Here is a 26,710-nt window from a genome sequence, read left to right on the forward strand (position 1 = left end):
CACTTTTAGAAGCAGCAACCCTGTATGGGGACCTGAGAGATTGCTGGGCAGTGACAATGATATTTCAAAGTCCAGAATCTACGTGACAAGCACTTTGTTGGGGTGGCCAGATATACTTTAGCTGAGCTGACAGAGAGCCAACCAGTGCCAGCATGTGGAGATTTAAAAGAAAGCAACAAAATGAAGAGCACGTATACCAGTGATGGCATGGCAACCAAGTTTTATTAAAATTATCCCGATCTTATTGAATGGTTCTACGTAAACATGTTTTTGAATAAGCCTATTAAATTCATGTGGAGAAAAATAATATTAGATCAGTTAATTTGCAAACCTTATTTTAATGACTATTTACAATATTTTTATTTCTGCAGATAGGTGCATATCTCTTCTCATAAAGAGAAAACAAGAGAAAGGATTACATGGTGCTGTTTCCTAGGAGAAATGTGGAGCAAAACTAATGTGCGATGTTTAAAGTATGACCGTGAAAATCATCCCCCCTCATGTGCTTAGAATTTCAAATATCGGGATTTCAAAATTAGAAGATAATTATATGGAAATAAAGTATGCTGCATGGAGCTTTGCTGTTAGATAATCTCATCTTTAGACATGTTGGGGATAATATTCTGGTCCCCATGCAGAGAGGACTGCCTTGGCTAATAATCTCCACTCAGCAGTGGGGAAGGATTCACAGGTAAATCCCCACAGGATTTACAGGTGGGGGAAACAATAGTATGGGATCTGTATGGTGTAGCAAAGGGACTCAGGGATTTGCACTGGCTTGTCCTGGCAGAGTGACCTCCGTGCTTTGTATCCTCTTGTGTCAGTGAAGCTCTTGGCCAACATTGGCCCGCTTTTCTGTCTCATCTGAATTGTTCTGTAGTCTCAGCTTTGTTTCCAGTTTCTGCTTCCATTCTTCTCTGAGCCTGAAAATAGAAACAAAATATACACAAACGGAGTATTCATCTCCATGGCTTTTGGTTCAGGGAAGCTTCCTTCCTTTTTATTCTGAAGGTTTCTGTGTATGCATGTGTGTGCATGCATGTGTTCAGGTTTTAAAAGGTGTGCAGAAGACTTGCAAATTTAAATATATACATATTTGAACTCTCACTTCTGTTTGAGCACTATTCTAGTCTTAATTCTCTGAAATTTCCCTTGAAAGTGCAGTATCTTTAAAGTACAGGAGGGGGAAAATAACCTTAAATCTAGAATTATTTACCCAGCAAAGCTATCTTTCAAAAACAGAGGTGAGATAAAGTTGTTTTCAGATATGCAAAAACTGGAAGAATTCACTACCAGCAGACTGTCACATATGACATGTTAAAGGAAGTCCTTCAAGCAGATGGAAAAATGACACCACATGGAAATCTGCACAGTGGAATGAAGAGCACCTGGAAAGACAGCTGTGTGTGTGCGTATTAATACTTTTTTTTTCTTACTATTTAAATCTCTTTAAAAGATAGTCAGTGGTTCATGGGAGTTCCCTGGCGGTCCAGTGGTTGGGACTCTGCGCTCCCACTGCAGGGGGCACGAGTTCTATCCCTGGTCAGTGAACTAGGATCCCTCAAGCCGCACGGCACAGCCAAAAAAAAAGATAATCAGTTCAAAGCAAAACTGTTAATGATGTAATATGGTGTTTATAACGTATGTGGAAGTCAAATTGTACTTTGTATAATAACACAAAGACCAGGAGCGGAGAGATGGGACTATATGATTGTAAGGTTCTTACCCTCTACAGGAAATAATGTATCACTTGAACGTAGACAGTATCACTGTTAAAGATGTATATGTAAATGTTAAAGCAACCACTAAAATAACACACAGAGATATAGTTAAAAAGCCAAAAGAGGAGATAAAATGGAATCATAAAAAATATTTAATTCAAAAGTAGGCAGAAAAAGAAAGGGAGTAAATAACTGTTGAGAGAAACGGGTGACAAATAACAAGATGGTAGATTTAAACCCAATCATACCAATTAATGTTAATGACATAAGTAATCCAATTGAAATGCAAAGGTTGACAGATTGCATTAAAAAATATCCAAATATATGTTGCCTATAAGAAACTCATTTTAAATATGAAGACACAAATAGGTTAAAAGTAAAAGGGTGGAAAAATATCCCATCTTAACCCTAATCAACGAAGGCTGGAGTGGTTATATTAACAACAGACAAGGTAGAGTTCATAGCAAAGAATATTACCAAAGAGAAAGAGGGTTGTTTTGTAATAAAAGGTTTGATTCATCAAGAGTATATAATAATCCTCAACATTTATGTACCTAATATAGAGTTTCAAAATACATGAAACAAAATGTGATAGATCTGTAAGGAGAAATAGACAAATCTGCAAATCTTCAGTACCGATACTTCAACCATCAGTAAAACACAAGAAATCAGTAAGGATATAGTTGAACAACACTATCAACCTACTGCTCCCCACTAATTAAAGGCAGTAACTCCCCAACATCCCTCTTCTGTCAGTGTTTGTTTCTCTATGATAAAAATAACAAGGAGGAAACTGAGGCACAGGGAGACTTGCTACTCATCCGGAGGGCTCTTCCTTTAGCATCTTGCTGCTGCTATATTCAATCCTGGATTAAGTGGGAGTGTGGAGGAGGCAGGGGGCCTGACATTTGTGAGCCCTGACCTTGGGCCCTGCCCCATGCTGGGTGCTTTAGGCACATTTTCTTTTTTTTTTTTTAAGATTTTTTTGATGTGGACCATTTTTAAAGTCTTTATTGAATTTGTTACAATATTGGTTTTGTTTTATGTTTTGGTTTTTTGGCCACGAGGCATGTGGAATCTTAGCTCCCGGACCAGGGATCAAACCCGCACCCCCTGCATTGGAAGGCAAAGTCTTAACCAGTGGACCATCAGGGAAGTCTCTAGGCACATTTTCTTTTTCAAGCCTCAGAACAACCTAATGAACCAGAACTGTCTTCTACAATTTATGAAGGGACAACATGGAGTAGTGGTGAGGAGCAGAGACCCTCTGGAGCCAGACTACCCAGGTTCAGATTAGAAGAGGCAGGAGAAGGATAAATAAGAAATTAGAGTCTTGCGACCCCACCAACCAGAAAGTGTCTTTCCTGCAGTCTTTTTTATGTGCATGGAGAGATCCTGCACACATTTTTTTTTTTTATAGACTTTTACTTTTTTTTTTTTTAAAGTATTTGTTTTTTTATTTACTTATGGCTGTGTTGGGTCTTCGTTTCTGTGCGAGGGCTTTCTCCAGTTGTGGCAAGCGGGGACCACTCTTCATCGCGGTGCGCGGGCCTCTCACTATCGCGGCCTCTCCTTGTGGAGCACAGGCTCCAGACGCGCAGGCTCAGTAATTGTGGCTCACGGGCCCAGCTGCTCCGCGGCACGTGGGATCTCCCCAGACCAGGGCTCGAACCCGTGTCTCCTGCATTGGCAGGCAGACTCGCAACCACTGCGCCACCAGGGAAGCCCCACACATATATTTTAATGTTTTAATAAACCCAGTTTGTTTCAGAGCCTATTTTATTCACCCCTTGGCTTACTCCTTGCTTAGAGACAAGGTTTTTGCATCTTCCGCAGGTCAGTTTCACTCCACCTGAGGCCTTCTGTGTACTGTCCCGGGACACACACACGTGGTACAGGCCTCAGTGTGGCCTCTGGTGTGCAGCATGCTGAGTGGCCTGGCCTCGGGGGAAGAAGATGGCAGGGACTCCCCAGATGACTGGCCACCTGACTCAGCTTCTCTGAGAATCCCTGGACAAGATGCCCTAACACAACGCCTCAGCAGGTAGGACAGTCTGCTTTTTCTTGCCTGTGGCCAGGAATATGGCTGAGCAGGTCTCTGCATGTGGAAGAGGCTGGGTTCGCCTCTAGGGCTCAGGACGGGGTTTTGGAAGGTAACAGTGAATTTAACTCTTGTGAGTTCATGCATGTTCTCAGCCCAGCAACCATGGACTGACAGTATGGGGTCATGGGCCCTGCCGTTGGGCCAGGACACACCTGCCCCACCAGCAACTGGCCACACACTAGCTGTGGTCTTAGTGAACAGACAGTGGCTGAGCTGTTCCCTATGAGGGGGTAGACGACCCGGCCTGTCCTTCCCTGTGTCCTGTGGGTGACCCCCTGCAGTCATCGAGAGGCAGTATGTGTGAGGGTGGTGAGGTGCCACTGTTTCCAGAGACAGCAACCCTGGTCTGCTCACGTGAGTTACTGCTCTCCACTCGACTTGCTTGGCTAGAACAGGGATGCACACCAGAGGACTGAGAGCCCATTGGCCCTCCTCCTAGAACACGCAGGACATCCTGTGTCTTTACCCAAACGAGCACTGAGAATTAATTGGTCATTGTCTCCTTTGCTTGATTGCTCTTCACGGATACATCTGCTGATCTGCTCCCCAAATTTAGTGTAACCCTCACACACTAGAAATGGTGACAGAGAGGAGAGATTTTTCTGTTTATACAGATAAGAACTAGAGTGTACATTTGTTAGCTTAGAAGAATTTATTATTATTATTTATTTATTTATTTATTTATTTATTTATTTTTTGCTGTCGTGCGGCATGTGGGATCTCAGTTCCCCCACCAGGGATTGAACCTGCACCCCCTGCAGTGGAAACACGGAGTCACCGGGGAAGTCCTAAAGAATTTTTAAAATTACTACCCATAACCATAGATGGTGACAGGACCATATGCATGGAAAATCAAAATAATTATGTCCTTTAGGATGCCCATCTGACATTCTTCTGGGGAAATCAATTTTGCTTTTAAAAAACAGACAAATAAGGGTGGGTATGATGTGTCCATGTGGGTTCATGGATTGTAACAGATGCACCTCTCTGGTGGGGCATGTTGCTGGTAGGGGAGGCTGTGTATGGCAGGGAGGGGGTGTATGAAAGCTCTCTACTTTCTGCTCAGTCTTTCTGTGAACCTAAAGCTGCCCTAAAAATTAAAGTCTATTTTTAAAAATTAATTATCAATAATAAAAAATAGACAAGCCACATACTTTCCCAGTGCACTTCTTCCCAGGCGATGCTCTTCTGATTCTCGGTAATAAGTCTGTTTGCCAATTTCTCTTTCCCAGAAGCGTTTGAGCTCGTGACAGGTGTTCCGGCAGAAGACCTCCCGGCGGACGTACTGATTGTTCATCCCCTGAAAAAGAAAATACCAGTCGAACCCCTGTAGAACACGTTCTCTTGGACTCTGGAAGGTACAGACCCTGCTATTTACCTGAGGGAGACCCAGGTCAGGCACAGAACCTCATGGGGGGATACACTGGTTTGTTGACAGGATCCAGGGATGTGAAGGCAGAAGCTCCCTGCTGGAGCCTGGCATGTCACAGGCACCTAGCAAATATCTCTGTCCTTCCTTCCTCCTTACAGATGAATGACCCCTCAGCTTTTTATCAGCAAGTAGTGTGTGACAGGCATTTTGTGCCTTTAGTTATCACCACATCCTCATGAGTCAACATTCCCTTCCTCATTTTATAGGTGAGACATTTGAGGAGTGATAGAATTTGCTTGTGGTCCCACAACTGTAACTGGCAGAAGGCAGGCTTCACACTTCTGAATGTTTTCAAGCCCTTTACTAAAGAGGTTTGTCACAGAAAATGGTCCCAACATCTGACACAACCAACCAAGCAGCTTTGAGGTTTGTGCATACCTGTGTGTGTGCACACGCTTGTGTGTGAAATCATACATATCAGATACTCAAAAATGCTCACTTTTTTACATGAAGAAACCCCTGCCCAACTCCTAGACCTTGGTTGGTCTAGCAGACAGGTCAAAAGCAGGGGCTGGAGGGTGAGAGTGGGTGCGGGGAAAGGAGTTAGTGGGCTACTGGAAATGTCCAGGGAGGAGCTATGACCAGGTGGTAGAGGCAAGGGTAATGAAGGCATTCTGGAGGTGGTCAGCGCCATGTGGTAAAAAAAGGTGAGGGATGTCAGTGGAGCTGCACTGGCTGTGCCTGTGCAAAGATGGGCAACCAGAGGAGGAGGGCCGTGCAGAGTGACCTTGAGCAGTACTGGACAGAGTTTGAGTTGCCTGGGCGCTAACATCCAAGGGGAAGTACTGAAGGGGCGTCTGGACACCAGGGTCTGGAATCAACATGAAGGTCTGGATCACAGCTCTCCCAGAGGGACTGACAAGGGCAGGGTGGAAGCGGAGAGGGATTTGAAGCCAGACATTCACTGCAGACCTATTTGTCCATTAACTTGATGCACCTTCTGTTTGACAATAAGTTCTCCAGGCCTCAGACTCCTCATCTTTAAAATTTCTCTGAAGATTAAATTTGATCATGAATATTCAATTGTTTCTCAGTTTATAAAGTTCTGAATAAATATAACTTTTGTAGTTCTAAAACCTCAAACTGTATAGGACATAGTGTAATAATTAACAATAAGTAATTATCACAACCTCCCCCAACTTTCTTTCTATAGACATGAAATAATTTTACTTCTCTTCTCTTTTCTTTCTGGATCAGTGTCTGTTGACCTTGGCTGACCTTGGAATCACTTGGGGAGCTTTACAAAAAACAAATGCCAGTCCCCAGGGAGTCTGATTTCATCAGCCTGGGATGTGGCCTGGGTGTCAGGATTTTTAAAAGCGCCCCCTGTGATTCTAATGTGCAGCCAAGGTGAGAACTCGGTCTTTGATCCTGTCCTCTTATGCGATGGTCACGTCTGGGTCAGAGCTGGCCCCAGGGATGCTGAGGTAGTGAGGGCTGAGCATAGGGAGGTCACAGCAACAGCCATCTTGCAAGGTAAGCACTATTCTGCAGGTAAGAAAGTTGAGTAGCAATTTGGCTTTATCGAGGTCATACAGCTGGTAAGTGGGGCAGCTGTCGTACTCAGGGCCCAGGCCCCATCCACTGCCCCCAACTGTCCCCTAGGGAGGAGGAAAGTGACTTTCTTATCCCCTGGAAGTGCTCAGTGATCTCATACTTTCCTGGCAAAAGAGCAGAGATCCAACTGACCTTGCAGTAAGCCCCCAGAGTTTTTAGGAAATGTGATTATCCTATGTTTTATTTAAATATATTAAAGCATGTACTGGTGCTCAATAAATATTTGTTGAATTGAATAAATGCGCCCCCGTCTCCAAGTTATCTTTATCCTGAAGAGCTGGCCTGGAAGTGGCAGTGATCCCTGTGGCAGTGCTTCAGGCATTGAGGGAAAGTCTGTGGGGCCAGTGAGGGGCACCCTGGAGTCACCTGGCCTGGTCTGAGGGCTTCGGGGTGCTTCCTCAGGGCAGGGACACGCAGGATGAGTGGGTAGGAGCACCCAGGGTGCAGGAAGTGGACTGTGCAGAGGCCTGTGGTGGGAGCCCCACAGAACCAGAGTGACAGAAGCAGATGGGGTGGCCTGGGGTCGAGGTGAGGGAGGGGACTGACTGCAAAGGGGCCTGGGGAGCCTTTTAAGCTTGTGGAAATGTTCTGTATCTTGCTTCTCATGATGGTTAAACAACTGTATACAACTGCCAAAACTTATCAAACTGTACATCTAAAGCAGGTGGATTTTATTACACACAAGTTATGCCTAAATAAACGTAGGAAGGGACTTCCCTGGTGGTCCAGTGGGTAAGACTCCGTGCTCCCAATGCAGGGGACCTGGGTTCGATCCCTGGTCGGGGAACTAGATCCTGCATGCATGCCGCAACTAAGAAGTCCTCATGCTGCAACAAAAAGATCCTGTGTGCTGCAAATAAGACCCGGCACAGCAAAAATAAAAGAAATAAAATAAAATAAATATTTTAAAAATAAAATAAAATAAGCGTAGAGAAAAATTGTCTTCTGTCTTTGGACTGGAGATTCATCCAAGCTCCCCAGCTCTAACCTCCTGGGAGACCCAGCATCTCATTGTTAGGGTTTAGCCCACTCCTTCACGGGTAATACATGTTTCTGGGAGCATTTGTGTTTTGGTTTTCTGGCTTCTAAAATGTGGACAACTACTCCACCTTGCAGAAATGTGATGAGGAAGATATCAATAGTTGGAAAGCCTTTTGGAAACACAGGTGATTGTCCTTGATAAATAAATGGCTCTATTCGTCTGTATCTGCTCAGCCAAGAATACCATCCACCAGACTGCACTCCTCTCAAGAGAATCAATAGTATTCCTTCCAGTCAATCACCACCAACCCAGAAAAGCCATAACTTCAATGACAATTATGAACTTTACTTCACAAAATTAATGAGTGCTTAAAGAGAACGACAGTGTGTAACACCTTCACAGAATTCAGTTAAACAAAGTGTGTTGAACTTGTCACCGTCTGTGAGGCATTTGTGCTGCACAAAGTGCCAAATGATGTTAGTGAGTCAACTGAAACAAAGGCACATTTGTCCATTGTGAGCGCTAATTGCTGTGCCAACCATTTAATCTCCTAAGTCTCTGGTCACTCAGAGTATTAAACCCAAATTGAGGAATGTGAGCGTTATTTTAAGAAGAATTTTGACGTATCAATTATTCCTGTGACTCTCGGCTAGTGTGGCTTACTGCATCCCAGCCGACTGTGTGTGCCACCAATGTACGTCTTGCATACCCAACACCTCCTAAGAGCAACTATTTCATGGTTCTTTTTTTTTTTAACAACATTTCAAAAAGCTTCATAAAGATCATGGTTTGAAATAGGGTTCCAGTTCCAGATAAAATGGAGGAAGGCACACTCTGCCCGTCTCTCCAAAGAACGCAGCTCCAAAGCCTGGACAGAATACTCAGTGCAACTGCTTGTGGACTCCAAGACGTAAACAGTAGCAGGTAGATTGGAGAAGAAGGCCAGAATTCCAATTACCATTGAATGGCACTAAGTTTTCTGTTTTTATCCTGGTATCCCCAGTTTAGACTCAAGTCAACAGGAAACTCAGAAGTGGGAACGTGGACAGAGAGAGCTCCAAGCAGTCCTCTGATTCTAGGAAGAAGGAGACTCCTGATGCTCAGAGAATGAGGGAAATCACTAGTTTTCCTTTTCCCCACTCTTGCGGGTCTCCAGGATATTCCAAGGCGAGGGAGCTTGGCAGCAGCAATGGAATTGACCAGCAGCAGGGCCTGCAGAGACGCAAAACCCACCTGCTCTGATAGGAGGAGCTGTGGTCCTACTGGATGGAGCAGACCCTCGCTGCTTTTCTCTCTCTCTCTCTATCCTCTCAGCACACGACCCAGGTGTGGGTGCAGCCACCAGAAGTGCACAGCAGAGCAGGTAACTAAAGCCCTAAGTTTCTGGCCGGAGGATTGAAAAAGGGGAGTCCAGGGAATTGGAAATTACCAGGGATACCACGGAGGTGGGTATCCTTAAAAATTGCTCATGAGCTCCTAGGCTGGCCTGTGGGCTGCACATGTGTGGATCTGATCCCAAACAGCAGAACTTAGTAGAGAGAAAATCACCAATATAGAAAAATTCAGCAGCAGCAGCAGCCTCCTAGATCTAAGTGTAGTTGGTAGATCTCTACCCAGTGACGACAGAATACAGATTCTTTTCAAGTGTCCATGAAGCAAATCACAAAAAACAAATTCCTGGAACTAGTACGTGAGTTTAGCGAAGATGCAGGATATGAGTTTAATACATGGAAATTAGTATATGCTACCAGTGGACAATTGGAAATTGACATTAAAAAGACAATACCGGGCTTCCCTGGTGGCGCAGTGGTTGAGAATCTGCCTGCTAATGCAGAGGACACGGGTTCGAGCCCTGGTCTGGGAAGATCCCACATGCCGCGGAGCAACTACGCCCGTGAGCCAGAACTACTGAGCCTGCGCGTCTGGAGCCTGTGCTCCGCAACAAGAGAGACCGCGATAGTGAGAGGCCCGCGCACCGCGATGAAGAGTGGCCCCCACTTGCCACAACTGGAGAAAGCCCTCGCACAGAAACGAAGACCCAACACAGCCAAAAATAAATAAATAATTAATTTAAAATGAACATCTGCTTATAAATAAATAAATAAATATGGGGAGGAATAATATTAAAAAAAAAAAAAGACAATACCATTTACAATAACTCCCCCCAAGTTAAATACTTAGATATAAATCTAACAAAACGTGTGCAAAATATGGTTGCTAAAAACTGCAAAATGCTGATGAATGACATAAAAGAAAACTTAAATAAATGCAGAGACATATCATGTTAATGGATTGGAAGACAACATAGCAGAGATATCAGTTCTCCCGAAATTAATCTATAGATTTATTGCAGTTCTAATAAAAATCCAAATTGGATTTTTAAAAATAGATGAAGACAAACTGATTATAAAACTTATGGAAAGGCAAAAGGACTAGAGTAACTAAAGCCCTTTTGAAAATGAAGAATGAAGTTGAAGGAATTACACTACCTGATTTTAAGTCTTACTATAAAACTACAATAATGAAGATGTGTGATATCGGCAAAAAAAAGAAAGACACAACAGAGATATGTCTCAGCAAATAGTGTTGGAACAAGATACCAATATGCAAAAAAAAAAAAAAAAACCCAAACCAAAACCCCCCTAAACCCCACACCTTATATAAAAATTAACTCAAATGGATTATAGATCAAATATAAAATGTAAAGCTATAAAACTTTTAAGAGAAAATATAGGAGAAATTTTTTTTGTGGCTTGAGGCTAGGCAAAGAATTCTTAGACATGACAAAAAGCACACTTCATGAAAGAAAAATTAATAAATTAGGCTTCACCAAAATTAGAAAACTTTGCTCTCCAAAAGGAATGAAAAGACAAGATACAAACTGAGAAAATAATATTTGCAAATCACGTATATGATAAAGGATTTGTGTCCAGAATATATGAAGAACTTTCAAACCTCAACAATTTGAAAGCAAGCAACCCAGTTAAAAGATGGGCAAAACACTTTAGCAGACACTTCACCAAAGAGGATGCACAGATATCAATTAAGCATGTTAAAAGATGTTGAACATCATTAGCCACTAGGGAAATACAAATTAAATGGAAAGTGCAGAGATACTGCTACATCCTTATAAGAATGGCCAAAATAAAAATTTATATATTGACAATATCAAGTGCTAGAGAGGAGAGGTATGGAGCAATTGGAACTCTCATACGTTATAACTTATAAAGTTAAACATATTCCCACCATATGACCCAGCAATCCCGTTGCTAGTTATTTAACTTAGAGAAATGCAAACTTACGTTCTAGCAAAAACCTATACACCCACACACAGTTCTATCTGTCATTGCCAAAATGTGGAGACAACCAATAGTCATTGAATGTGTGAATAACTGTTGAACATCCATAGAATGGAATACTGTGCAGTAATAAAAAGGAACAAACTGTTGCTACTTTCAATAACTTAGATGAACCTCAAAGGCATTCATGCTGAGTGGAAGAAGCCAATCTCAGTAGACTCTATACCCTCTATGATTCCATTTATATGACATTCTCAAAAAGACAAGGCTATAATAATTGCCTGGGGTTAGAGGTAGGGGGAGAGTATAAATGCAAAGCCATAGCATGAGGAAACTGGTGGGGTGGGGGGAAGGGGTGATGTAATTGTTCTGTATCCTGATTGTGATGGTGGTTACACAGAGCTGAATGTGTGGTAAATTCTTAGAACTGGGAACACACAAAAGAGTCATTTTGCTCTATGTTAATATAAAAATCAAAATTTAAAAACAGAGCGGAAATATTTTTGACTTTTTGCTGTTTGATAAGATTTCAGTCATTGCAAAGTCTAAAGATTATTTACCATCCCTGAAACACCACTGAACCCTGCTTCTCAGTTGTCGCATGGGCCAGCAGCACTGGCGTCACCTAGGAGTTGTTATGAATGCAGAGTTTATCAAGACCAAAATCTGAATCAAAATTTGCATTTTAAGCTGATCCCTAGATGATTCACGTGCATAGGAAAGTTCAAGAAGCTCTGCTTCAGAATTACAAAGACCAGAATTTAGCACATCCTCTTAAGCATCAGTCTTCTGAGGAGCCGACTGTGGTTGAGGGTCTCTATCTGAACATTCCTTGAGGATGCTGGTTCCTCTGGGGGTTTTAGCATCTCTCCCTCCATATGCACTGTTTTCATTTACAAGATTTCATCTTATCAGTGCCGTGTTAAATGAACACTGGCACTGATTTCTGGCGCTCTCACAGAGTTTAGCTTGTTTTGAATGCATCACTTAAATATATAAATTAGATATGGAAAAGCCCCATTAAGATTTCTAAGTCATTCCCAAGCAGATGCAAGGTGAGCGTTCAGAGGGAAAGATGAACCCCAGTGGCTGAAAAAGACAGGGTTACAAGGAGTCTATCCATTTGCTTCCCCCAAGAAGTTCAAGATGAACTTCCATCCCTGGCACACTCAAGTTCAAAATCCTTTACCTTTGAGATGAATCTGCTGCTGTCTTGATACAGTGTCAAGGAGGGTGAGTATTGCAGCTCTAGAGTTTGCAAAGTCCACGGCCTGTCCTGAAACCTCAGGGCCTCAACCCTTTATATGCCGAGTGAAGGTGTTTCAGAAATGCCTCAGCCTTTCAAGGTTACAGGCACCAAATTAGTAGCAGAATCACAGAGGTCTCATTCCAGGGACATGGTGACCTGCTTCCTGTTGAAAAATAGCTCCCATTGCCTGTTTCCCCTGCCCACCCAAGGGCAGGCGAGCTTCTGCCCTGGCAGACCCTGCAGGGACCATGACTTGGCTGGAACCACAGTTATTGTTCAGAACATTCTCTGGATTATCCGTGAGCTTAAACCTGCTGTGCATCAGGCAAAGCGGCCCTCTGCCCTTCAGAGGGTAAATGAGCCCAGGATGGTGTGACAAGTCACACTTTGGGGTCACTTTACAGGACGACTTAGAGATGTGTGTTGCCCTTTGGAGCTGCTAATCCACTCGGGGAGCTTGGTGATAACATTTCACAGTTTGCTTAGTTGTCCCCCAGCAGGAGCAAGAACTGGACACCCATGACCATCTTCCAGCAAAGGCATTAAACCGAGAAGGGCTTCTCAGTTGAAAGGGGCCTTCAAGCCATTTCAAGGAGCTTGTTGTGTTCTTGGGTTAAACATCTGGGATGGTCCCTGTCTGAGAACAGTCAGGTCATCATCAAACCCTGCTAGGCTACTAGTAAGCATGCTTATAACTTAGTTACATGAGTTTCAGTGTCAAAGCTCAAACCTCCACTGCAAAATCTGAGGGCAGTGAAGCAAGTGGAATTGCTGATGTTGAATCTGCAGAGGTATTTTAATAAGTCTTTTCTCTCTGAATATGAATGCCTCATGGAGCAGCAGAACCAGATAGTGCAGTGGAAGTTTTCTCATCGGGGAAAGAGGGAGGTAGAGTTGGAAGCAACCCCTCAAAGCATCACCTATTCAAGATGATAGCAAGAGCAATGCTGATATCACTGGATTATATGTAAAGTAAAAATACCCATTTTGCTTTTAGTGTTTTTCTCTTGATACATGTTATATGCAAACAGAGAGGATAGGGTAAAAAAGCTAGTAAAATATTTCTACTGTAAGTTTTTAATACCGTTTTCCTCTTTAAGAGAAATCCACAGTGGAACAATATTTAATAGGTGAAAGATTAACTTGAAAGTGTTGTTGTTGTTGTTCTTTACAGACATGTTATATGCTGGGAAAACCTTTTTGGTTACATGAGCTTCCTCAAATTTTAGTGAAGCCATTAGCAAGTCCTTTAAGAAAAAACTTATCAGGGCTTCCCTGGTGGCGCAGTGGTTGAGAATCTGCCTGCTAATGCAGGGGACACGGGTTCGAGCCCTGGTCTGGGAAGATCCCACATGCCACGGAGCAGCTGGGCCCGTGAGCCACAATTGCTGAGCCTGCGCGTCTGGAGCCTGTGCCCCGCAACGGGAGGGGCCGCGATAGAGAAAGGCCCGCGCACCGCGATGAAGAGCGGTCCCCGCACCGCGATGAAGAGTGGCCCCAGCTTGCCGCAACTGGAGAAAGCCCTCGCACGAACCGAAGACCCAATACAGACAAAAATAATAATAAATAAATAAATTAAAAAAAAAAAAAAAAAAAAACTTATCAAACTAAGCTTCTGAAATGTTTCTATTTCCTCTGTGCTCACAAGTGATCTGAAAACCTACTTAATGCCCTGGCGTGGAATTTCACAGCCTCTATAATTTGTTTACTCCAAAGGACAAACATTTATGATTTTCCTAATTTGACTGAATTTTGAATTGACAGCACAGAGTTGAAAGATAGACCCATATGATCCATGACATTGCTGAGCCACTGAATTCACCAACCCTAGAGGCTCCCTACCTTAGGAACTCATAATAAGTGGGAACGTAAATTTCCTTTATAGTCTCAGTCAGTTGAGATGTTCTTTCACATCTTTCTTCCTAGAATATAATCTATTCTTTCTCCTTTTCTCTGCTTTCTGAATTTTTCCCCTCCTCCTCTTTCTGGTAAGGCTTCCACACACACTGACTCAGACAGACGTATTGGAAAGGGCATGCACTTGGAGGCTCTGGATTTGGATCTCAGCTCTGTCACTAGTCAACCCACACTAGCTAATTAGTTTTGCTAAGTCCCAGCTTCTTCATTGTAAAATAGGAATGAGTAAACCTGTAGAGAGATATAATAATGGTAAACAATTGTTTTTATTTGTATTATAAATAACAACTAACATTTATTAACTCTTTCTAGGTGTCTGGTACTGTTCTAAGATTTATAGGTAGAAACACAGTATGATATACATCATATACCTATGATCAGGGACTATCATCACTCCCACTTCATAGATAAGAAAGCTGTGGCACAACAGGTTAAGCATCTTATCTGAGGCCATATGGATAGTAAGAGACAGATTGGGGTTTGAACCCAAGCAGCCTGACTTCAAAGCCCTTAATCCAATGTGAGCTCCAGTATTGTTAAAGGTCATACCCAGATTTCTCTGGGTCTCTGCCCTATGCTTCCATCATCTGTTCCCCAGCGATAAGTTACACAGTGAAGGGGGTTGAGACTTCATGCAAAGCTGTGGGGCTGCCAGATAAAGTGAGAAGAAAGGACACCACACAGGCCAGACTCCCCAAGGGACATCTCTTGGGAGCAGAGGTCATGGCAGTGTCAGCAGGGCAGCCCATACAAGCTCTGTCGGGGGCTTGCTGTTTTCTTGGTTTGAACTTTTTATTTTGGAATAATTATAGATTCACAGAGAGTTGCAAAGAAATGTACGGGGTGGTACTGCACATCCTTCACCCAGTTTCCCCCAGAGTTAGCACGTTGCATAACTATAGTACAATAGCAAAACCAGGAAACTGTCATTGGTACCATCCACACAGCTTCTTCAAGTTTCACCCATTTCACACGCACTTGTGTGTGTGTGTGTGTGTGTGTGTGTGTGTGTAGCTCTGTGCAGTTTTATCATATGTGCAGATTATGTGTCCACCATCGCAGTCAAGATACAGACTTGTTCCATCGTAAGGATCCCTTGTGTTGTCCTTTTATACTCACAGCCACTTCCTTCCTTCCCTCCACCCACAACCTCTGGCAACCACTAATTTGTTCTTCATCTCTACAATTTTGTCATTTCGATAATGCTATATAAATGGAAATCATGCAGTGTGTAAATTTTTGACATTGACTTTCTGCACTCAGCCTTATTTCCTTGAGATCCATTTAAACTGTTGTGTGTATCAATAGTTTGTTCCTTTGCTGAGTAGTACTCCATGATGTGACTGCATCAGCTTCTTTAATTATTTACCTATTGAAGGATGTTTTGGTGCTTTCCAGTTTGGGGCTGTTATACACAAAGCTTCTATGAACATCTGTGTACAGGCTTTTTATGAACAGAAGTTTTCTTTTTCTGGAATAAATACCCAAGAGTTCAATTGCTGGGTCATATGGTAAGTACATGTTTAGGTTTTTAGGAAACTGCCAAACTACTTTCTGGAGTGGCTGTACCACTTTATATTCCCATCCTGCATATATTTTTTTAGTATCTTCCTTTTCACTTGTCATGTTTTGCTTTGATTTTTAAAAACTTTTTGTTTTAAAATAATTTCACACTTAACAGAAACTTTGTAAGAATAGTACAGAGAATTCCATATCATCACCAAGATTAACCAAATGTTCATTTTGCCACATTTGCTGTAGCATTTCCTGCATCTGTCTCTCTCTATACCTATCATCTCTATCCATCCATCCATCCATCCATCCATACATCATCTCCTTTCTGAACTGTTTAAAAGTGAGTTGCAGACATCCTGCCCCTTTACTCTTAAATACTTCATACTTCAGTGTGTATTTCCTAAGAACAAGGACGTTCACTTATATAACCACCATATAGTGGTCAAAATGAGGAAATTTAAAATTATTATCTTACCTACAAATGTTTTTCAGATTTTCTCAATGCAACTGATAGCAATTTGGAATCCAATCCCAGATCGTGTGTATACTGCATTCACTTGTCACATCTCCATTAATCTGGAACACTTCCTCAAACTTTTAATTAATTTATTTATTTGGGTCTTTCGTCACACTGACAGTTTTTAATTCTATAGGTCAGTATTTTGTAGAATACCCTTCAACTTGGTTTTGTTTGCTCTCCTGTCATCGTTAGAATCAGATTATGGGTTTTTGGCATAAGTACCACTGGAGTGATGTTTCCTGCTCAGGGCACCCTAGCAGGACGCACAGATAGCCATTTGTTTCTACGTTGGTGGTGTCTCTGTTGATCATTGATTAACGTAGTGTCTGCCAGTTTTATCCACTGTAAAGTTATTATTTCTCCCTTAATTAATAAGTATTTTGTGGGGAACAAGTAGGAGACTGTAAATATCCTGTTGCTCATCAAACTTTCAGCCTCCAGTTTTAGCACCCACTGATGACTCCTGCCTGAAACATTTTTTATTATAATGGTTGCAACTGTAATTTTCTAATACCATCTTTCCTTCTACATGTATTAGTTGGCATTCTACAGTAGAGTTTGCTCTTCTCAACTATCTCTCAGTCTATTGGTCTGTCTATATATCGTCAGTATGGATTCATAGATTATTATTTTATTCAATGGATTATAATCCATACTACCATTTAAAACTTTGATGCCCAGATTGTTGCAGATTTGGCCAGGGGGAGCCTCTTCAAGCTGGCTTCTGTGTCTTTTGACATGTCCCCATCCTTCTTTGAGGACCTCCTTACTTTTTGGCTCATCTTGTACCTTTCCTGCCCCTGCACTGGAATCAGCCATTTCTCTTTGCAGCCCTGGCTCCTTTTCTGGAGAAAGGTGTTGATGCACCAAGACCTGGGTGCTGGGTGTGCTTGCAGTGGAAGAGTCACAGCTTCCGAGCCCTCTCAGCACCCAGGTTTCAGGCTTTCTGAAGCGAGTCGTGGGGACGCTGCAGAGCCTGATGCTGCTTGGTTGGTTTCTAGTTGCATTTATTCCTAAGACAGCCCAATACAGTGGAAATGGGACATTTTCTGAGTTGAGGGTTTGAACAACTCCCTCCTTGAACTTGGCCTGACCTAGTAGGGCAACTGCAAGAGCCGTGTGCCTGAAGCAGTCCTTGGAGGACAGGAGAGAAGCAGAGGCCACAGTCCTAGGAGAAGACTCTGCCACCAGGCAGAGCATTTGGAAAATGCAGCTGCTTTGCTCCTCACATAGCTCTTGTCCCAGAGGAGACCCTGATAGATGGAGATGTTTTTGCTTCCGCTATCATCGTACACAGTCTTTCTCCTTTCTTGGAAACAAGGGATTTGTACTGATTCAGTTTTTGAGATGGGTTGTCCCAAAATGGTGAAGGAGAATTCCAGGGGTTGTCAGGGCCCAACTGAATCTTGAGATGTTTGCATTCTGTGCAGCATATAGTCTTGGCTCTGAGAACTGTGTTATTAGATGTGGTGGGGATGGGCAGGGAGAGAGCGAAATAAATAGCATGAAAACATGCCTCTCCTGCAGGAGATAACAACCCAGCTTAAAAAACCCTCCCGCCAAACAGTCCAAGGGAAACCCAGTTAGAGAGACCAGGCTGCACACCAGGAACCCTAACCATCAAGAGTCATTCAGCTCCAGGCAAGTGGGGACCTGGTCCAGCCATCAGGTTCACAAATGAGACTTTGTGAGACACCCCATTTATAAGGAAGGGGGCTGCTTTACTAAGCTTGGAGGCTGAGTGGAAGCAAAGAAGTTATGAGTCATCCGTCAGAAGAGGGCTGGCAGGAAACACACTTGCAGCCCAGACTGAGGAAGTGGCAGAGCCCCCAGGAAGGGCCATCTCTGTCATTTGCAATGGGGCTCTAAGAAGCCCCTCGTTAGTGGAAGGTGCTTTCATTCAACGCTGAGCTGCAAGTACTGCCCCTCAACAATGTTAGGCCTTTTACAGGCAAGTTCAAGGTCAATAAGGCAGAAATTGGGGAGCCAACGCATTTCTTTAGCTGATCCCAACCTCTTACTAACCTGGGTTTTGCAACACTGGAAGTATTTATGTCGGTTGCATGATGTTTCTAGCCCTTATTTGGCTGCTTTTCTGGGTTAAGCTGACTGGACCAGGAAAGGCCTTCCCAGGGCTGGTAGCCCCGAACTTTCCTGTTAACGTAATGATGGTCTCTCTTCCTAATGCTCCATGGAGTGAGTTCCATTCCCTGCAAAAGCTCACAATGCTTTACACATGACATATTAGTTATCCCGTTGTTTACTATTTGGAAGGAATGTAAAATTAGTAAGAAGATAGAATGTTTGAATTTAAGTAGAGGAGACTAATTTTCTATGAGAGAGGGTAGGGGAAGATGAAACTAATATTTATGTATGTTATATTGTGAAGCATTTGATGTTATATTGTGGTTCTTCACTGACTGTCCTCACATGAGGTTCTTGTCCCTGTTTTATAGACATGAAAACTGAGTCTGGGAAAGACTGAACAACATGACCATGATCCCACAGCTGTAAGTGGCAGAGCTGAGGCTCAAACCTATGGCAGTCTGACCTCAAAGCCTGCAGGTGCTCTTAAAGCTGGTATGTTTGTATCTGGTTGAAATTGGGCCATATATTAGGCACACAGAATATAAATAGTAACTAGCCTTATAAAACATGATTAACATTGTGTCATTTGAGCCATACTTGACTAAGACATGTCAACATCCCTGGGCATCTTCATAGGGAGGAGGGTAGGGGATTCAAAGTTAAATCTTTGTTACTTAAATAGAAAACGACTCTAGCCAATGTGGTCAATTTAAAAAACAGATGACCAAATAAATGTCCAAATAGAGTGGGATTGTTGGGGTTTGATCAACAGAAAGTGAGGGCTTGGATTCTAACACTGTGGGTTCTGGAATCCAGTTTATTCCAAGTGATTCCTGACAGCTCATCTCCATTAGCTGTGCAATCTCCGTTATGGCCGAGCATTGAATGGGAAACAAGAAACTCTGATGAGTGTACAGCCCAAAGACCATACCACCAAGCACAGACAGTTAAAAGGGGTGCACATGGCCAAGATTACAAAGGTATGATGACTTTCCCACACAGCATCTTGAGGAAAGTCCTGACTGCAAATATTCCAGCCTATTATCCCTTGAGGATGATGCTACTTAAAGATTATGATCTGTCTTTTTTCAGTTTGTGAAATATGGTCACCATAAGCAAAGAGGTCTCTGTATGGCTGGGCCAAATCCAAAAGAAGTCTGGAGGTTGTGTTAGGAGTCTACTGCAGGGCTCTGTCCCTGACTCTGCCATCTCTGGGTGGCTTTAACCTTAAACCTGTGCTCCTTTACCAGGACCCATGGGTTGTTAAATAGGAAGCAGCTGAACATCTTTCATCTCCCTCTATCTTCTCTCAGCAATTCCTTTCCCAGGCTTGATTCCTTACTTCCAGGCTCCACTTGACCTAGTGGAGCAGTCAGGAGCCCTGAGTCATGATTGTGATCCTGCATAGCTAAGCGCTTAATACTGGTTTTGTAGGACATTTTTTAATTTACAAAGTGCTTTCAATCACATTGTCTAATGGGTTATCAACAAGGGTGAGGAGAAGTGATAAGAAGTGTGGCAAAGATGACAAAAGGCGTAAGATGAGCTTGGGAAGTGACCTAAACGATGCCGCTCCTCTGGTGAAGGAGGATAATGTTTGTGAGCTGGCCCCTGAGTGCCAGGCAGCCTGGGCAGAAGCAGAACAGGACTTGACAATCACTGACCCATAGGTCAGTGATTTTCCAAGACCCTTGCGCACAGCAGACGCCAACTGATACAGAGCCGGGAACTGGAATTTCTCTAAGAGACATCCACGGCAAATGCTGACAGAAGTTTCCCTCTGAGGCTTCAAATGCCTTCATGTGGTCAGGACCACGGGCTCGCTTTGTGATGCATTTATCTGTCCCCCTGGAGGTTTACCTTTAAGAACCTCATTTAGAAACATGCCTTGCAGAAGATAAGAGTTGTGAAATTGACAGGGCCTGGGCTTGTGTCTCTCTTGGCCTGACCTTTTCCACCCCTTTATGAATCTGATCCATATTCCATCACCTTCAGAGAAGCTGTTCTTACTTGGCAGGGAGGGGGTGCCAGTGAGTGAGCTGCCTGGATTACACCAGCATTTTCACCAGTCTTCCCTGTCATCCTCTAAAGAAAAATGAGAGTAGGGGAAGATTTTCTGGCAGTGGCATGGGGAAGATTATTTTGGGCAAGGATTTTATGAGGTCTTTCCAGACACTAAAAATGAGGCTGCTGAGTCCAGGCACCTCTTGCCAAGCACGTCCTTACTGTTTCAAGGGTACAGCTCGGGAAAGGTGGAGGCGGCCCACAGAGCAGCAGCTAGAGAGCTGATGCTAAATCAGCTTATATTTAAAAAGCCCCTAGGCTGGCTGCATGGAGAGGGGGTCGGGCTGGTAACAGTGTGATGGAACTCCTCCTCCACTCCCCGCCCAGGATGTGGGTGAGTGAGAACATGTGTGCGGGGAGCAGCGTGCTGATGCCCTCTGTCAGGAGTGCAGCTGGTGATCCGTGAGCCAGCACTCAGCCAGGGCTGCCTCTGCACAGTGGTGATGCCAGCAGTTGGACCTGAGGCCCTCCCTCCACCCACAGTCAGGACCGTGTGCTCTCCAGGATTTCCTGTCAATGGTCTGCTCACTGTAGTGATGAGATGTGACCTGCTGCATGAAATGGGGCTTTATACCCCACAGAGCGATAATACTATTGTTTCAGATTTGAATGGTGAACTTGACTATTTCCAGTTGCTCCATACTCAGCACCTCCTGCTCTGTGCTTTTTCCCTTTGTGTAGTTGTCTCTTCACACCCCAGGCTACGGGCACCATGGTCTGTGGGGGTTATGTCTTGTGTGTCCTGGTGTGTTTGCCCCAGGCACCTAGGACAATGCTTTGCATATAGTGAGCATGTTTTATTTTTCCCCCTACTAAATGTTTTTAGCTTAAAGAAAATTAATAACAGTAGATTTACTTTGATCCAAGCCCACATGTTTGGGATGAGATGGGGCTGGGGATGAAGAGTTATAATGTAGTATGGGATTTAAAGGCCTAGAATGTGGAATCAATGTTGGAATCTATCTTCACCTACCAGCTGTGTGGTCTTGGGCAGGTTAGTCACCCTCTCTGAGTTTCAGTTTCTTTTTCTGTGAAATAGAGGTAATAATAGTTACCCAACACTATCGTTGAAAGCATCAAATGGGATCATGTGTGTACAAGTTTTCTAGCAAAGTTCCTAGCAGAGTAAGCCCACAATAGATGGATGCGTATTAGAAGCAATTATGAGAACATTAAGAACCAGAGGGGTTAAATGAATTGCCCCAATGAGTAGTATTTGTTTCATTACACTGCATTGTGGGGATAAAAAGCCAATAGAAAAGCAGCACAGGCCTGGAGGCTACATATACACAGACAGAAGGTTAATGTAAATCCTTAAGAGATAATCTAATACAAAATTAAGCAAAGGACATGAAGGAGAAATACGTACGGGTAGTCAATAAACACACAAAAAGACGTTCAGCCTCATTTTCAAACAATGCTAATGACAATAATAATGTAATATTAGACTAAAGTATTTGCTGAAGATTAAAAGGGCTGATGCCCAATGTTGAGATGATGTGGGAAAACAGGCACTTTCAGAGTCATTTGGTGGAAAAGTAAGCTTAAAAACATACTATTACATCAATTTATTAGGGTTAATGAGTTGCTTTATTTTTATAATAAGTAATATATGCATGCTTTTTTTGTTTGTTTTTTGTTTTGTTGTGTTGGTATAAATGTTGAAAGAACACAGAGATAACTAGAATTAGACATGAATGCCCCCCTTCACCACCACATCCCTTTGCCCCAACTCAATCCCGCTTTCCTTTTCAGGTACAACCACTCCTGAATTTGATGTGTCTCCTGGTCCTTTTTCTAGGTATATGTACAAATATATGTAGAAATAAGACATGTGGCTTTTTAAATATAAGTGCAATGTTATACACACATGTTTTACCCTTAAGTTCTTTCCAAGTCTATGCATATAGATTCATGCTGTCTTTTTAACCGGTACATGTTAAGATGTACCATATACCTTGTTATGGATACACGATACCTGTTTAATCGTTCCCTTATTTATAAGCATTTAGGTTATTCCTAGAATTTTATACGTACATGTGCAATTCTTTTGGGGGGGGGGATAAATTCAAAGTGTAGCCCACGTAAATTGGGGGCAATCCCACCAGGTTGTCCAAACAAAGGCTCTAGGAACTTATTTTCACCACAGACTTATAAGAAGGCCTACTTTTATAATCAAAAAAATATTTTTAAGGATAATTTGGTAGTTCGTGTCCAACTTTTACAATTCCACTAAAGCAATTACACAAGTGTACAAATATACAGGCACAAGGATGATCTTTGCAGAGACAGTGAAGAGCTGGAAACCAACCAAACACCCCACAAAAGATAAAAATTCCAGGAGCCTCTGTCCTGTGTGCAGGGTAAGGATGGTTAGATGTGTCAGGAGAGCCCCAGGGTAGGGAGGGGTTGTTTAAGCCCGTGCACCTTACCCTCGTTGTGCTGAACTTCACAGAATCCCAGCGCCTCTGGGTCTCTCCCTGAACACGCCCAGTACCCTCTATGCTGAGATGGGGGCATGGGGCCAACCCAGTGTAGATCCCACACCAGCCATCAGGGGCCACAGTTTGGTGACTTGTTGGGTGGGCTCAGGACTGGGCAGATGAAGCCTGGGCAGGGGTTCAATCCAGCTCTCCGGGAACTGTGGATTCGCAGAGCTGCAGAGGCCCCTGTGGTGTGAGAACAAACAGAGGGTCGGGCTCACCTGCGGTAGGAGCACCACCTGTCCTATTTCCACGGTCCCTTCCTCGGGGTTTGCCGCAGCAACACGGCAGGGAAAGTGGTGAAAGCACTCTACAAACCCAAATCCACTAGGAGTAGAGTCCATACGGCTTGTGGAAGCCTCCCCGCTCTGCCTTGCAGTCCTGCCTCGCGTACAACCGCGCACTGCAAATAGTGTTGGGCAGGCACAAGTTTTTTTGTAATTTTAAAAAAGAAGGGAAGTAGGAAAAATGCAACAGGCACATAAAGAAAGCCCTGACCCTAAGAATAAATAAATGAAGAGCACTCTCATTAGTTAGTCTATGAAGTTCTACCTTAAAATATGTGGGGAGAGAGGGTGTTAGGAACTTAAATAATTTGTCTTTATCTCCCATCACATTGCAAGGCCTAGAGGAGGAGCAAACCAGGACTTCCTCAGGTACCTGGGCCTCACCTGCCCCAGAGAATGAAAAGACCAGTCTCACCGTGCAGTCTGGGCAAGACACCAGGGTGGTGAGGTAGGTGGGTGGTCAGTTTGCCCTGAAGAATACAGACGGCAGCCCTGGATTCTGGGAAGATGGTGGCACACATGTTTGTCCTGCCTTCCTTGTCCTCTCTGCACTTTTTTTGGGTAACACCGCTACCTTGAAGGCTATCTGGGCATCATGTTCTCCTGAGATGCACAGGGAATGGAGTGGATCTGGGCTTCATTCTCTAAACTTCCAGGTGAAGGCAGTTGACCAGAAACCATGAGGGGGGGGGCTTGCCCCTCCTCTGGGTGTGGGGCAAAGTCCAAGCTGGTCAGACCATGTCTCTCCCTGACAGGAGACAAACTATCTGCTGCCCAGAGGGGCCTTGGTGACCCTGGGGGACCTGGAGGGGCCTGCGGGGCTGGACTGACTTGCTCCAGGACCTCACTGCTAGGACAGCAGCCCCTGGTCCTCACCCCCAGGGTGCTCCTTCTGGTCCTCCAGCACAGGTCCCAGTTTGCCAGGCCACGTTCAGCAAACCTACAGAAAGCTGACTGGGAGAACTACAGACCACAGAAGGAAAAGGAAACCGCAAAACCCACTTGCCAGCTGATCCCCTTCTAGTTCATATTTTACGGCATATCTTAAAGGAGTCGGCACGAACCAGAGACGCCTAGAATGTGGTCCAAACACCAGGCGCTTCAAGAGAGGAGCAGTCAAAGAGCTGAAACAGGATCTCGAGGGTGAGAACAGCATCTCGATCTCACTCTGAAAAAGAAGGGGGAAAAGTGTAATGTGGATGGAAAACTCCAATGAGAGGAGTTGGGGCCATGAAGGTGCTAACATGAGAGTTTGGGAAAAGCACATCAAGTAGGAAAGTTGAGCAGCCGAAGAAGTCAGGAAGGAAACAGAAAGAAAATAAGCCTTGGGAAGCAGTGAGAAAGCTTGTCAGGTTCAGGAACTTGGGGAGAAGGCAGAAAGGGGTCTGTGAAGGTCACTTGGGGTCACTTGGCGTTGGCTTTGGGCTCTTGGGCGACAAGTCAGAAACCATCTTGCACTTAGTTCCAAACGCTTTGTGAAATGCAAAAAGTCAGAGCCACAGCGATTTTGGAGCCCGTGTGTCAGCTGGTCTCAACTCACTGGTAAGAGATTGAGAAGTGATGTGATGTGCCCTGGGGCCTCATGGCCAGGGAGGGACAGAGGGGTCGTGAACTGGTTTTAGGTTTTGAGTCACTTCCTCCCACCCCCATGTCTCTTGCGTTGGAGGCGGATCCTGGGCATTGCTGGGCATGAAGTCCCTGCCCTGCACTGTCCTGAGTCGTGACTCTGAATGAGGCATTGTGTCCTTACTGGGTGCAGGACTCAGTCTAGTGGGGCCCCTGCCTGCTCTTGCTCTCACGTCATCCTCACAATAATCCTTCGATCGTGGATATTGGTATCATCCACAGTATAGACACAAGGAAAGTGAGATCTAGAGAATTAATGTCTGTCCACGGTCACGGAGCCACTGGGTTTTCTCCACAGCGAACCCATTACTGTTCAGAGTTTCTAGAGGTGGTTTGCCTTGTTAAGAAAGTTTCCGTACTAGGCAGTACAGACTCGAAACTCTGATCAGTCACCACTGCCTGGCCGCTTGGTGACCGAATGCCTCCTTGGCTGTATGCCTGGTTATATATTTGTGATACCACACATTTTATCCATGGCATTTGCCTAATAAAGACTGGTTTTATGTGCAATGAAGATAAAGACAAGGACAGCTGGTTTACCGATGACCGATGGCAACCCCAGGCACTTTCCCTGCTGGGCACATCTCATCTTCCCTCAGCAGGTGACAGCAGCAGCTCCGGCAGTTACCTTGAGCCACTCAGCTCAGAAGCAGCAGGCAGTACCGAGCCCTGGAGGCCAGGTGGGCTCAGGATCTGGCCAACTTCCTTACTCCTCACCTGTGCCTGGTCCAGGCCTCTCCAGGGTCCCAGGGGACTTGGTGGATGCTCAGTCACTGCTGTACCGTTGTCATGACAGCAGCTGGAGGAAAGGTAACGTGTGACTCTGAGTATGAGCTTAGGCCACCTGCCTTGCCCCTTCAGCTGGCTGAGGGCTCTGGTGGGGCCTAACACTGTTTTATAAGGTAGCTGAATAAACAGCTGAAACCCTGATTAAAGAAGTAAGAGCCCCAAACACAAAACCTTTCAAGATAACAATATGGGACGGGGTTCCTTCATTTGCTCTTTCAATGATTTGTTTGTCACCTAGTGTTAACGAACCAAACTTGGGTCCACTTGCCCTTGCACGGTAAAGCCGTGCCCTTGCACGGTAAAGCCAATCTACTGACACTGATGAAGGAAAGTGCAACGTTTATTGCAGGGTGCCAAACAAAGAGTCTAGGCAGCTAGTGCTTAAAAAACCCAAACTCCCCGAAGGCTTTCAGGGAAAGGTTTTTTGTTTTTTGTTTTTAAATTAATTAATTAATTAATTAAAAAAAATTTTTGGCTGTGTTGGGTCTTCGTTTCTGTGCGAGGGCTTTCTCTAGTTGCGGCAAGTGGGGGCCACTCGTCATTGTGGTGCGTGGGCCTCTCACTATCGCGGCCTCTCTTGTTGGGAGCACAGGCTCCAGACGCGCAGGCTCAGTAGTTGTGGCTCACGGGCCCAGCTGCTCCGTGGCATGTGGGATCTTCCCAGACCAGGGCTCGAACCCGTGTCCCCTGCATTGGCAGGCGGACTCTCAACCACTGCACCACCAGGGAAGCCCCAGGGAAAGGTTTTTTTTTTTTTTTTTTTAAAGCTTATTTATTTATTTATTTATTTATTTATTTATTTTTGGCTGTGTTGGGTCTTCGTTTCTGTGCGAGGGCTTTCTCTAGTTGCAGCGAGTGGGGGCCACTCTTCATCGCGGTGCGCGGGCCTCTCACTGTCGCGGCCTCTCTTGTTGCGGAGCACAGGCTCCAGACGCGCAGGCTCAGTAGTTGTGACTCACGGGCCCAGTTGCTCCGCGGCATGTGGGATCTTCCCAGACCAGGGCTCGAACCCATGTCGCCTGCGTTGGCAGGCAGATTCTCAACCACTGCGCCACCATGGAAGCCCCCAGGGAAAGG

General features: G+C 44.3%; 1 protein-coding gene and 1 long non-coding RNA gene across 3 annotated transcripts; one reads left to right on the forward strand and one right to left on the reverse strand.

Moving 5' to 3' along the window:
- Nucleotides 1–799: 799 nt before the first annotated feature.
- Nucleotides 800–5,232, reverse strand: FAM240A (family with sequence similarity 240 member A). The gene is made up of 2 exons (XM_028163184.2): nt 4,980–5,232; nt 800–923 (listed from the first exon to the last, which is right to left on the reverse strand). The coding sequence occupies exons 1-2, from the start codon at nt 5,120–5,122 to the stop codon at nt 821–823; spliced, it is 246 nt and encodes an 81-aa protein (XP_028018985.2). The 5' UTR covers nt 5,123–5,232; the 3' UTR covers nt 800–820.
- Nucleotides 825–18,867, forward strand: LOC130709113 (uncharacterized). Of its 2 annotated transcripts, none has more exons than XR_009009621.1 (4): nt 825–1,408; nt 3,558–3,765; nt 5,058–5,183; nt 18,753–18,867. It is a non-coding gene; the product is annotated as an uncharacterized LOC130709113 (long non-coding RNA). The 2 variants fall into 2 exon arrangements; XR_009009620.1 differs by lacking the exon at nt 18,753–18,867 and adding an exon at nt 13,519–13,809.
- The last annotated feature ends 7,843 nt before the right edge of the window (nt 18,868–26,710 follow it).

Source organism: Balaenoptera acutorostrata, chromosome 10 (assembly GCF_949987535.1).
Source record: "Balaenoptera acutorostrata chromosome 10, mBalAcu1.1, whole genome shotgun sequence".
Taxonomy (NCBI): Eukaryota; Metazoa; Chordata; class Mammalia; order Artiodactyla; family Balaenopteridae; genus Balaenoptera; species Balaenoptera acutorostrata.